Source organism: Hippocampus comes, unplaced genomic scaffold (genome assembly GCF_001891065.2).
Source record: "Hippocampus comes isolate QL1 unplaced genomic scaffold, H_comes_QL1_v1.1 scaffold22, whole genome shotgun sequence".
Taxonomy (NCBI): Eukaryota; Metazoa; Chordata; class Actinopteri; order Syngnathiformes; family Syngnathidae; genus Hippocampus; species Hippocampus comes.
The window spans coordinates 5,097,996-5,109,835 of NW_017806175.1; the positions used below are offsets into that span (position 1 = coordinate 5,097,996).

General features: G+C 45.9%; 1 protein-coding gene across 10 annotated transcripts in view; it reads left to right on the forward strand.

Annotated features, from left to right (window-relative positions):
* Nucleotides 1–11,840, forward strand: part of dab1a (DAB adaptor protein 1a) — a 179,895-nt gene that overhangs the window by 127,949 nt on the left and 40,106 nt on the right. For all 10 annotated transcript variants that reach the window (XM_019896686.1, XM_019896694.1, XM_019896685.1 and 7 more), the window contains one exon: nucleotides 1,746–2,009. In XM_019896686.1, coding sequence (XP_019752245.1) covers nucleotides 1,940–2,009 — 70 coding nt within the window. In that variant the 5' untranslated portion in view covers nucleotides 1,746–1,939. The remainder of the gene's footprint in view (nucleotides 1–1,745; nucleotides 2,010–11,840) is intronic.

Sequence of the window (11,840 nt, forward strand, 5' to 3'; positions counted from 1 at the left end):
CGTCTCGTTGAACCGATAGGCGATTGTCAACCGATTTAGGCAGGCCTCCGCGCAGATTTTTACGATTTGAGTCAACTTTTTGAAGGGGGGGGAAAAAACACGTTTGGATAAACCTTGGCAGTGGTCTTCTTAATGTGATGTTCTTCAGCCTGAGAGCGCCCGCGGTGAACACCGAGTCAAGTACGTGTGTGTTTTCTGGTCCAAGTGGAAGGATTAAGCAAGCTGCCTTTCGTCGACGGGAGTTCCAGCTGCTGCGTGAAAAGCTTTCGGCTCGAAGGGGATAATGAACAAAATTGGAGGACACAAAGGCAAGAGTGGGAGGAGTGTGGAAGGAGGGTTTACGCTCCACCCGTTCTCTTCTGATTCTACTTCCTTGGGCTTCCCATTCCAACAATCTGCCCCCCCACCCAATCCCCCTTTAGCCCTTGTTCATTACCGTCCTCTCACCCTTTAGTTTTCTTCCCACTCATCTCTCTTCCCTCTAACCTCTCCCTCTCTTTTTCCTCTCTCTCCATCCATCCATTTGCCGGAGCAGCCCTGCAGATAATGCCTGTAATTGGAGTGACTCGCACTTTTCCAGTGTGTTTGGACCAGATAAAGAATATTGTCAGCGTTTTGCCGACACGGCCTCGGCTGCTGGAATTAAATGGACTCTGTTCTGTTCTGTCGGAAGCAAATTAAAAGGCTCTCAATTCATCTGCTCTCGCCCGAGGCTGAAGTCGGGGGGGGCTCGTATTCACAGCGTAGACCGGGATGGGGGGAGATTCCCCCCCCCACCACCACCCCGACCCTGTCCTTCTCAAGCAGTGCCTGGTGCTTTCTTTCGTTCAAGTCTGCTGTCGAGTAAGCGTCGATGGAGAAGAATAGGTCAGGACTGATATTCTGAGGGGAACGCCCGTGCCCGGTGATTTATTCACTTGTTTCGGCACCTGGAAACGCTTGACCGCATTCGCCTTTCAGTGCATTCACGGTGCAAATCGGAGTGGTGGACGACTTCTATTGACAGCTGTCAGTGAACACGCAACGGGTTACAAATAGCGTAGGCGCTGCCCTCGGGCTAAAGCGGACTGAGATAACTTGCCAGAATGAAAACTGGTTATTTATAATCACCCCCCCCCCCACCCCTTTCACTGTTTGGTATTTGTAAATTTGCCTAATCGTGTTTTTTTTTGTTTTTTTTTTGGAGCCTACCTATGTTATTCACGAACAGTATTTCAGTAGCAGTATTGCTCTGGCGCTACCTAGTGGCATCATGTTGGCAGGTATGTTGAAATTAGTTGTGGCGTTTCAGACTAGTTTTGAAGATGGACAGAGAAGGGGGCTTTGCCTTACATTATCGGACTGCCAACATGCCAGACCCAAAACACCCCCAAATTGGTTTAGAACGAAACGCGCCAAGTCATGATGGAGAAACATTTTTTTGTTTTAAAACACCTTGAGCTTGGCGATGCAGATTTGTTCCCGAAGCGGTGGCCATGCTGAGACGTGTTCTCGACACTCCACTGTTACCACGGGCAACGTGCACTCAAGGCCCAGTACAGCAACTCATTGTCATGCTTGCCAGCAGTCAAAACAAGCTCACCCGAATTCAACTTTTTTTCTCAAGGGCCATATTTTGGTGTTTAAATGCGAGTGATGGGCCAAAAATGTCAAAATGGATCTGCACTGACAAATTGTCTTTAATACTAATTCAGTGTTACTGCATTGTATTACCTAAACTGACTCCCCCCCCCATCTTGACACAGCTCGGCGTGGGTGTACGCCGGACGCCGCGTCAGGGCTGAAGCCCCGACACTCTCCCTCCCATGAGCCCGTGTGCCCGGCCGGACACGCACACCCGGCGCCGCCACGCCACGCACTCACGCACACCCGGCGCCCACCCACTCACCCGGCGACCCCCGCCACGCCAGTACAGCGGAGCCCGGTCGGAGCCCGAAGGATGTCGACGGAGACGGAGCTCCAGCCGGCGGTACGGCCCGGCAGCCTCAGGCGGGACTCTAGGAGGAAAGGTACCGCAGATGTGACCATTGCATCTCCTCAAAGCAACAATGTTGTTTGATTTTGAGGTGAGAGAGAGAGAGAGAGAGAGAGAGAGAGAGAGAGAGAGAGAGAAGAGAAGAGAGAGAGAGAGAGAGAGAGAGAGAGAGAGGGAGGAGAGAGAAAGAGAGAAGAGAAGAGAGAGAGAGGGAGGAGAGAGAGAGAGAGGAGAAAGAGAGAGAGGAGAGAGAAAGAGGAGAAAGAGAGAAGAAAAGAGGTGAGAGGGAGGAGAGAGAGAAGGAGAGAGAGGAGAGAGGAGAGAGAGAGAGAAGGAGAAAGAGGAGAGAGAGGAGAAAGAGAGAGAGAAGGAGAAAGAGGAGAGAGAGGAGAAAGAGAGAGAGAAGGAGAGAGAAAGAGAGAGAGAGGCAGACAGAGAGAGTGAGAGAGAGGAGAAAGAGAGAGAGAAGGAGAGAGAAAGAGGAGAAAGAGGGAAGAGAAGAGGTGAGAGGGAGGAGAGACAGGGAGGAGAGAGAGAAGGAGAGAGAGGAGAGAGGGGAGAAAGAGAGAGAGAAGGAGAGAGAAAGAGAGAGAGAGAGACAGAGAGAGTGAGAGAGGAGAGAGAGAGAAGGAGAGAGAGGAGAGAGAGGAGAAAGAGAGAGAGAAGGAGAGAGAAAGAGAGAGAGACAGAGAGAGTGAGAGAGAGGAGAGAGAGAGAGAGAAGGAGAGAGAGTAGAAAGAGAGAGAGAGGAGAGAGGAGAAAGAGAGAGAGACAGACAGAGAGAGTGAGAGAGAGGAGAGAGAGAGAAGGGAGAGAGAGAGAGGAGAAAGAGAGAGAGAAAAGGAGAGAGAGAGAGAGAGAGACAGAGAGAGTGAGAGAGAGAAGAAGAGAGAGGAGAGAGAGGGAGAGAAGCCAGCTGCTCGATGCCACCTGGCTGACTGTGGGAGCGGCATGTAGCACTCTCCCAATAAGCACCTGACTGATGTAGCACAAAAAAAGCTGGACATGGCAACAGCTGACATTCAACACACACACACACACACACACACACACACACACACACACACACACACACACACAGAAGCCAGGCGCGTGTGTTTGTGAATATGTGAACGGGCTGCCCCCTATGTCCAATTTAGATAGACCTTTGTCTCGCCACCATGGAAATCACGTTCATCATTCACACTTCCCTCTATATTTGGGGGGAGATGAAGACACATTTTCATGCATGCACACTTACACACACACACGCGCACGCACACACAACGTTGGGATTGAAGCCCAGAAGCGCATATGAGAGGTAAGATTAATGGTTTGCCTTCAGCATTGAGACTTGGGGGTGCTTTAACATCTCCTGTTTGCCTTTTCTCTTCCTTTTACACACACACACACACACACACACAGTGTCAGTGTGTGTTGCACCTCTTATCTCAATCCCTGAATGAAATCAGCGTGGAAAATGTGAAATGATGAATTTAAAAATCAAAGAATAAATGATGTGCCTTATGTCAGCGGGAAATACTTGCGTCACGTGTCGATTATTTGCAAATCTTAAAAGCTGAGAGATTTTCCCGATTGAAATCATCAAACAATTGATCATCTAAATTCTAGAAATATAAAAATAGAGGGTTTTAATTCATAATATGAAAAGTAACTCTGTAAAAATTTAAAAATAAAATATTGATCATGAAAGGACATCTTGTGATAAATATGCTCAATAGAACAATCAAATTAGAATGAGGTCAAATAAATGATCTAAAAAGAAGATACATGAGAGTAAACAAAAAAGAACAAAAGTAAAATAAGTTGCACTATCTAAAAAGTAGAATAAACAAATGTAAAGAAAAAATGAAGAAAAACAATGAAATAAAAAATTAAAATGTCAATAAATAACGACACAAAAACAGGTACGATGACTGGAAATTGAATCCTAATCTGGAATGTGTGTTGTTCCATAAAAAAAAAAATTAAAAAGGAATTGAAATTCCACCCATCCATCCATTTTCGAATCTGTATCCCCATGAGGGTCGTGGGTGTGCTGGAGCCTATCCCAGCTGCCTTCGGCAGGGGACACCCTGAACCGGTTGTCAGCCAATCGCAGAGCACACAGAGACGAACAACCGTCCGCGCTCCAAATAAGCCTGCCGTGCATGTTTTTGGAATGTGGGAGGAAACCGGAGCACCCGGAGAAAACCCACGCAAGCAGAACGTGTGAAATCCACGCAGGAGCCCGGAATCCAACCCCGATCCCCGCAGTTTGAGGCGTCCATGCTAACCAGTCGTTCACTGTGCCGCCCAAATCCAACCGCGTTAGCCGCGTTATCATGAGCAACATCAAGGAAACGCTCCATTGGAACATTCGCAGCGACACACTTCAGACTCACAGTGGGAACGCATCACTCCTCTCATCTGGGTCATTGCGCCTCACACACACACACACACACACACGCACACACACACACACACATGCGTGCGCGGCAGTTGTGTGAAAGTCCAATGCAACTGTTGGCCACACAATCAAGAAGTGTAAAGTTTGCTAATGCTCCTGTTGTTGTTGAGCGTCTGACATCATGTGCGTCGTGCATCCTCGTCATCTCATTCAATGAAAATGGCTCCATGACTGATCGTCATTTTGGGGGAGGATCCCCAGCAGGATAGGCCCTCATTCCTCCACAATGTCCTCCTCCTCCTCCTCTTCCTCCTCTTGCCTCCTTCATGACCTTGCAGGAGGAGACACGACGAGCAAAGAGACTCATGTGAGGCCGAGCTGTTTAATCGTCCGCCTTTTGTCTCGCAGCTCTGCTTTGAATGCGAACGAATGCGCGTTGCATCCGTCGTTCGCTGTGTCACTTCCTTGGTGCCAGTTTTTTTCCCCCCCCTTCCTCTCCGTTTTTTTTATTCAATTATCATGACAAAGGGAGAGATAACCCCTGGCCTTTGTCGTATTGAAGGAGCGCGGCTTGCCCCCCCCCCCTCCTCCCCCCACGCTTGGCTCGACAGCCGACGGGTCGCTCCCCATTATTAGCGGTCAAGCGATTCTCAGAGTGCTCGAGTCCCGCTTAATCCTCGGTTAAATCCACCGAGATTGGGTCCATCTCGTGCTCCAAATTGCTTCTGAATGCCCAATGAAGCAACACTCCATTCCGTCACACTTTTTTTCTTTAAAACTTTTGAAAAGGAATGGCCGTTGTCTGCGCGGCGCGCCAGTGGTTAGCATTTCTGCCTCGCGGTTCTACGGTTATGGATTCGAACCTCGGCTCCAGTTTTGCATGTCCTCCTTGCGTTTCATATCGTGGTCTGATTTTCATTTCAAGTGCATTATAGTTGGTCGAATCCCTTTGCTGTAGTGCGAATCGGAAATGGTTACGACTAAAACCAAAATAGTCAACAAGTCATCACTCCATTTGACATTTTTGCGCGTCCACTACTGACAGATATGTCCCCCAGATTTTGCGTCGATCAGTTTAGCAGGTATTGGGGCCAATGTTTTCAAACTTGCTCTGTGACTTTTGGGCTGACGATCATCATCATTCCTGCGGCGTCCAAACAAGACGCGCACGACCCCATCTGTCTTTATTTTATGGCTGCAAATAGGATAACGGCCGACACAAACGCGCACGACTGACAGCACACAGGCGGGTGGCGTTGTGACAACAACAGTGTGTGTTTGTGTGCATTGGCTTGTCTCTCGCGTGTGATTAGCCGACACATTATCTTCTTTGGTGTGGATATGATGCACATGTGCAGTCTCTCTGGAGCCATCACCGGAGCCATTCAGCCTAATATTGGTCCCCAGGGAATTGTTGGACACAGTATTTTCAATATGTGCTTTTGTGTGTGTGTGCGTGTGCGTGTGTGTGTTTTTTGCATGTGTGTGTGTGTGTGTGTGTGTGTGTGTGTGTGTGTGCGTGTGTTTTCTCCTGAGAGCTAATCAGATCTGTTCCCGCCAATCAAACTCAAGATGGAATTGAATTGGCCCAGTACTGTTGCGGTTGTCATTGCTGGCCAGAGGTGGATGCGAGAGGACAAAAAAATTCTAATGGCACATTGTGTAACGTCTTTTTTTTTTTTTTTTTTTTTTGCTATGTCCTTGTTGCATCAGTCTCCTCTGTCTGCTTATTTCCGGAAAAGTAAAGATGTAATTTCATACCGCTGCTAATGAAGTTAAAAAAAAAAAAAAAAAAAGACGACGTACCAACTAAACTGGAGTCCTCCCAGAGTGAGAGGGAATAGTTGAAATAAATCATCTTAAAATTTAAAGAAATATATCATTGGAATAGGGCTGGCCGGTGTGGTCGAGTGGTTAGCGTGTCGACCTCACAGTGGAGAGGTCGTGGGTTCGATCCCGGCTCCGGTTTCCTGTGTGGAGTTTGCATGTTCGCCCCGGGCCTGCGTGGGTTTTCTCCGGGTACTCCGGTTTCCTCCCACATTCCAAAAACATGCATGGCAGGCTGATTGAACACTCGAAATTGTCCTAAGGGGTGAGTGTGAGCACGCATGGTTGTTCGTCTCTGTGTGTCCTGCGATTGGGGGGCAACCGGTTCAGGGTGTCCCCCGCTTACGATGAAGCGGGTTGGAAAATGGATGGATGGATATAATTGGAATGTAAAGCTTGTGTTGACTGAGAATTGCTACAACATAGTACAAAAGAATTGTAAAACAAACAAGCAAACGAACAACCCCAAGGTGAAAATCTTACTCTCATGTCCATTACATGCACAGTTCGTCACCCAAAAAAAAAAAAAAAAAATGGGAAAACTACAAATACAAAAATGAAAATGGAACAAACAGGACAATTAAAATGCAAATTAAAACCCATGTGCAAAATAGGATTTATTTAAAACAAAATCAAAATCCATCAAACTATGTGCATGTTCATAATGTAAGCTTTCATACAGTTTGACCGAGCTCTGTCATGCATCATAAGACAAGGCAACTTTCCATCATATCCATCAAATTTCCAACAGGTCTCACTCGCCCACTCATTGGAATAAACAGCCGAGATGACACACTCATGGTCAAAAACATCCCACCATCACACGCAAAAAAGATATGGAACTAAAAGCCTTTTATTTAGCTGCTCGACCATTGTCGCTGTGTGTGTGTGCGTGTGTGTGTGTGTGTGTGTGTGTGTGTGTGTGTGTGTGTGTGTGTGTGTGTGTGTGTGTGATAGTTGTGCACGACGCAAACGTCTCGGTGTGTTCGGCTCCTCCGCTGCATTACCAATTACTGTCGCCATAGCAACAGTTGGCTCACTGCTCATAATTTGCACAAAAGGAGAAATCATAGTCACACCCGCACACACACACACACACACACACACACACACACACACACACACACACACACACACACACACACACACACACACACTCAATAGAGGACAACATGCTTGCCCTGCTGAGTAGTGAAAGGACATTCGTTATTTGTGTGATATTGAGCGGCTTGACAACAAAGCAGGCCTAGAAGAGTTGAACACGACGATATTTTGGGATAGTACAATGTTTTTTTCTTTAAGTTCTGTCCCCAGTAGAAAAGGCTTCAAACAAGAAAAGTAGCAAGAAACTTAAATGAACTACGCACATGTCCACACTAACTTTTTATTTTTTGTTTGGGATTTTTTTTTTTTTTTTTAGGTGATCCATGCAGGGCATCGTCATTCGACATTGCCCCGGCAACAAATGTACTCCATGCTGCCCGGCGTCTAGTTTTCATCTGTAGAAAGTCTTCACAGAATGTTAGAATTGTGCGGGACCCCATCTGAACTTACTGCTGTTTGCAGTCCAGACTTGAGAATGAGGGAAAAAAAACAAAAAAATGGCCAAAACCTGACACCGTGAGACACTTCCGGCAAACAGTGCTGGAAGATAAGCAAACCGTTGTTTGAGTCTGAATGGAGCGTTTCCACTTGAGTGTAAACATGCAAGTGAATGAGAACTTTCCTTTGCGGAAGGCGATGAAAGCGCACACGAGCAGGTGGTGATCCTCTTGTGATGTTCCTCCGGGGCCGCTTTGCTCATCCCGACCGAGCCATGCAAGGGAGTGGCTTCATTAAGAACCGTATAATTTTTTTTTTTTTTTTTTTACGGAGCACAACCGTGACTTCAAGTGGCAAGAGGAAACACTTTGGTTTTGGAAGGAGATACCTGATGCTCTTACGGCAAGCGTCTCAAGTGACGCAAGCACGCGCGCACACCAAACAGACTGTAAGCATGCCTCTTGTAATGATTGTCATGCTGCATGAGTGGCCCGCGGTGCAGGCCCAGAGGGGGACTGGATTCAGTGTTGCATGACAGGATGAGGACGTCTTTTTTTTTTTTTTTTTTGTTAAATCCTGTCGTGACAGCTTGTCAGAAGGCGGACGGCCTACAGGTGCACACACAGCAACATCACAAACAATCAGATATGCACACGTGTCAATACAAACACAGCCGGCCATTTTGCCCGTGGCAATATTTCACGTTCGAGGACAACCGTTCCACAAGAGAAATCGTTGTAGGTTGCAGTTGGACTGTTTTACCCTCACACAAAATTCAAATGACCACTATTGCTTTACATATCTACTGATGACAGTGACATGTGAAACACTTCAAAGTCAGCCTCGTCGATATTTGGATATGAAAAGGACAAAAAGCTGTTTTGAAATAAGATTCCGGATGAGGCGGACACGTACAAAGTACCCGCTTGTCCGCTACTACTTTAACAAAGAAAGTGCAGCTCAGCAAATGCAGCGTATCGCCACATTGAGAGGCACCATTTTGATGTTGCGCTTTCCTAAAAAGTAGACACACGTTTTCTTTCAAAAGAAGACATTTCGATCTTGTAATTTCATGAAAAAAAAGAAGAAAAACTATTGACTCTTGAGCTTCCACAATTTCCGAAAAAGAAGTCCAACGATTAATTTGTCACCTGTCTCAAACTAAGACAAACCAATCGTTTTGAATTTTCCAAAAAAAAAAAGAAAACAAATTATTGAGGGTTATGCTTTCCGAAAAAGACAAAAATTGATGTTGCGCTTTTCTAAAACAAACTACTGAGCTTTTGCTTTCGTTCAAAAAAAAAAACAACTTTGATTTTGTACCTCCTTCTAAAGAAATAAATCTGTTTTCTAAAAGACAACCTGCTGATTTCACTCTGATCCAGATTGCACAGTTTGACAGTGATTGATATGGGGGGGGGGGGGTTTGGCAAGTTCAGACACTTTTAGCTTTCAAATTGTTTTTGATTCAAACATCGTCTCCAAGGTTCAACACATACGAGGCCCGAAGCTGTCACACCAAACCAAGTTCATATCCCGACTGGATCCAGATTTGCACAGGTTGACCTGAAAAATTCCCATTCGGACGCTCATCTTTCTGTCAGAGCTTATCAGATCAGCTTTGACGTTGTTGTCGATGTCGGTAAACATTCCAACACGCTGCTTCAAGTGTATGTGTGTGTCAGCTTCAACTCATTACCGCCCCCCCCCCCAAAAAAAAAAACTCTTGACAAACCGCTACCATCTGCGTGCCTTCATTAGCGCTAATCAAAAAGTTGATGTACACGCAAGCGGATTCCGTTTCATGTTCCGACCTTGCGCAGACTGCGCGCCCGCCTCGTTGTGGTTTAAACGCCGGAATAAGTACAACACGACTCAAAGCGGCGGCGAGATGAGCCGTCTGCCTCTTTGACTCCATGAGATGCTCGAGGTGTTTCCCTCAAATCAGATGTTGAGAAACAACAATTAACACCTTCGAAGAATAACCCCGTGCTGCTTTGTGGCTACATAACAACGAGCGGCGAGGGAGGGGAAAAAAAGGGGGAAAAAAAATAAAACCTGCGGCAACTTTATCGAAGGCAGAGGCTCTCCAACGCTCTGCGCCGGTGTCAAATGGTGACAAAATCACATCCAAGTGTCTTTAATCAACATGAGAAAAGAGAACGGTGGCAAAAATGTGCTTACAGCTCTGCGGCGAGCCATTATTCGAAACCCAATTTCAACTCTGTGACTTTTTTTTTTTAAATCCTACACTTTTGGGGGAGGGTGCAGTCGAATGGATTTATGACTTGACTTGACCGCAATGTATGTGATCATATGTTAGCATAACTAGCAGCGCAATTTGATAACAAAAACAAATTCAACCTTTAAAAAAACACACACATTTTTTACAACCACAACATATTCAAACACAAAAAGACAAAATTGCAAACGTAAAAGTCCATCCGAATGCGATGGAACAATGGAGAGGATAATCGATGCTATTTTTGTTAGCTCGTCCTTTGCCTCGTGCGTTAGCGCACTTTCATGAGGGAAAAACGAATGTGTTCGCGCAGTGTCATTTTCTTCGTTTTATGTTTGGTTTGAAAGTAAACGTCAGCTGGCAGTCACAATAAACAGCTTGAAGCAAGCGCTTGGCCTAATTTCTAAAGGATTTTCCACTTTCTGCCAAACTCGGCTGCTTTGTGTGACATTCACTGTCACGTCAGCTAGCATTTTAAGCTAATTAAAAAAAAAAACAGCTAAGCGTCCAGATACTGTCATAAAAATATGTATACGCAATATAGTGGGAGCACAAATGATAAACCGTGATAAAGTTTGGGAACACCGGACTGAATATTTTATTCAGCACAGGCCACAGAGGAAAATAGCAAAGCCATCTTTGAAGGAGGATTTCAGGACAGCCTTTGAGTTGTTTTGACATCATCAAACGACTTCAAATGGAACTTCCGAAAGGACACGGCTCCTGAACTGGGAACATAACTGTTGCTTTATTTCGCAAATGGACACAGGAGAGTAAAACTTCCACTCAGAAGATGCCATCGTAGCGCAGCACGCGGCAAAAAAGTGACCCCCACACCCGCCCCAGTCTCCCCTCCGGAGGCAACTGTCTTCACAATTTAAAAGTTCTTCCCATCTGCTCCTTCAAAAGTGACCTTGACATCAGACGCTTCTGGTCCGGGGGGGCCACAAACCAGGGAGCCGTCGCTTCAGGCCACATTTGTGCGTGCTCACAACACACCCGTGCACAGTCTACCTCGCATCTGGACTCGCGTAGGTCCGGGTCAGCGCAGCAGGTGGCAAAGTTTGCAAAGCAACAGCGATAAGAAAAATGACACCAAATACAAGACAAATGCTTTGTAGTTGAAAGAAAAAATGAATTAAAGTTGGCTTCCAAGATCATCCAAAATGGGATTGAGCCTTGGTTAGAAATTGGAACCGGATGAGAGTTGACAATGAAAACTCTTCAGCCTTTTAATAGGTTGTGGTATGGTTTGGAATCATTAACTTGGGGATAATGGATGGATGAAGAAAGTGTTTGATATGCTAAGATTTGGACAGTAACCACAACCCTATCTGGAAATATTTCTCTGAAAAACTAAGCCTGGCTTGAAAACAGTCATTCGGAATTCGATCACTCTCGCCCTGGCTTGAAACTTTACCTGAAACCTACTCCTTGTTTGAAACTTTAAGCTACGCTTGCTAGCTAGCGAGTGGTTTGCTAGCTAGCTAGCGAGTGGCTTGCTAGTTAGCTAGCGGCTATCAAGCGAGCCGCTAGCTAGCCGGATAGATAGATAGACAGAGAAACAGATTGGTCATACAACAATAACTTCCCTATTCATGATCCAAAAAAAATCTATTGAATTATTGCTTTGAAGCAATCGAAAACGATTCCATTTTTGATGACCTGCCCTTCCTTGTCTCGATTAGAAAAAAAAATCTGTAGGGTTTAGATGAGAGCACCGAAATGCTTTTACGGCACAAACTTTTAGGTGAAAAATAAACCCGACAGCCGTCGTGCGGCAACACTATAAAGAAAAGGCGCAGGCGTCAGCAAACGCGCGAGGCAATTTGTTTCCTCGATGAGTCGCACTTTATCATCCCATT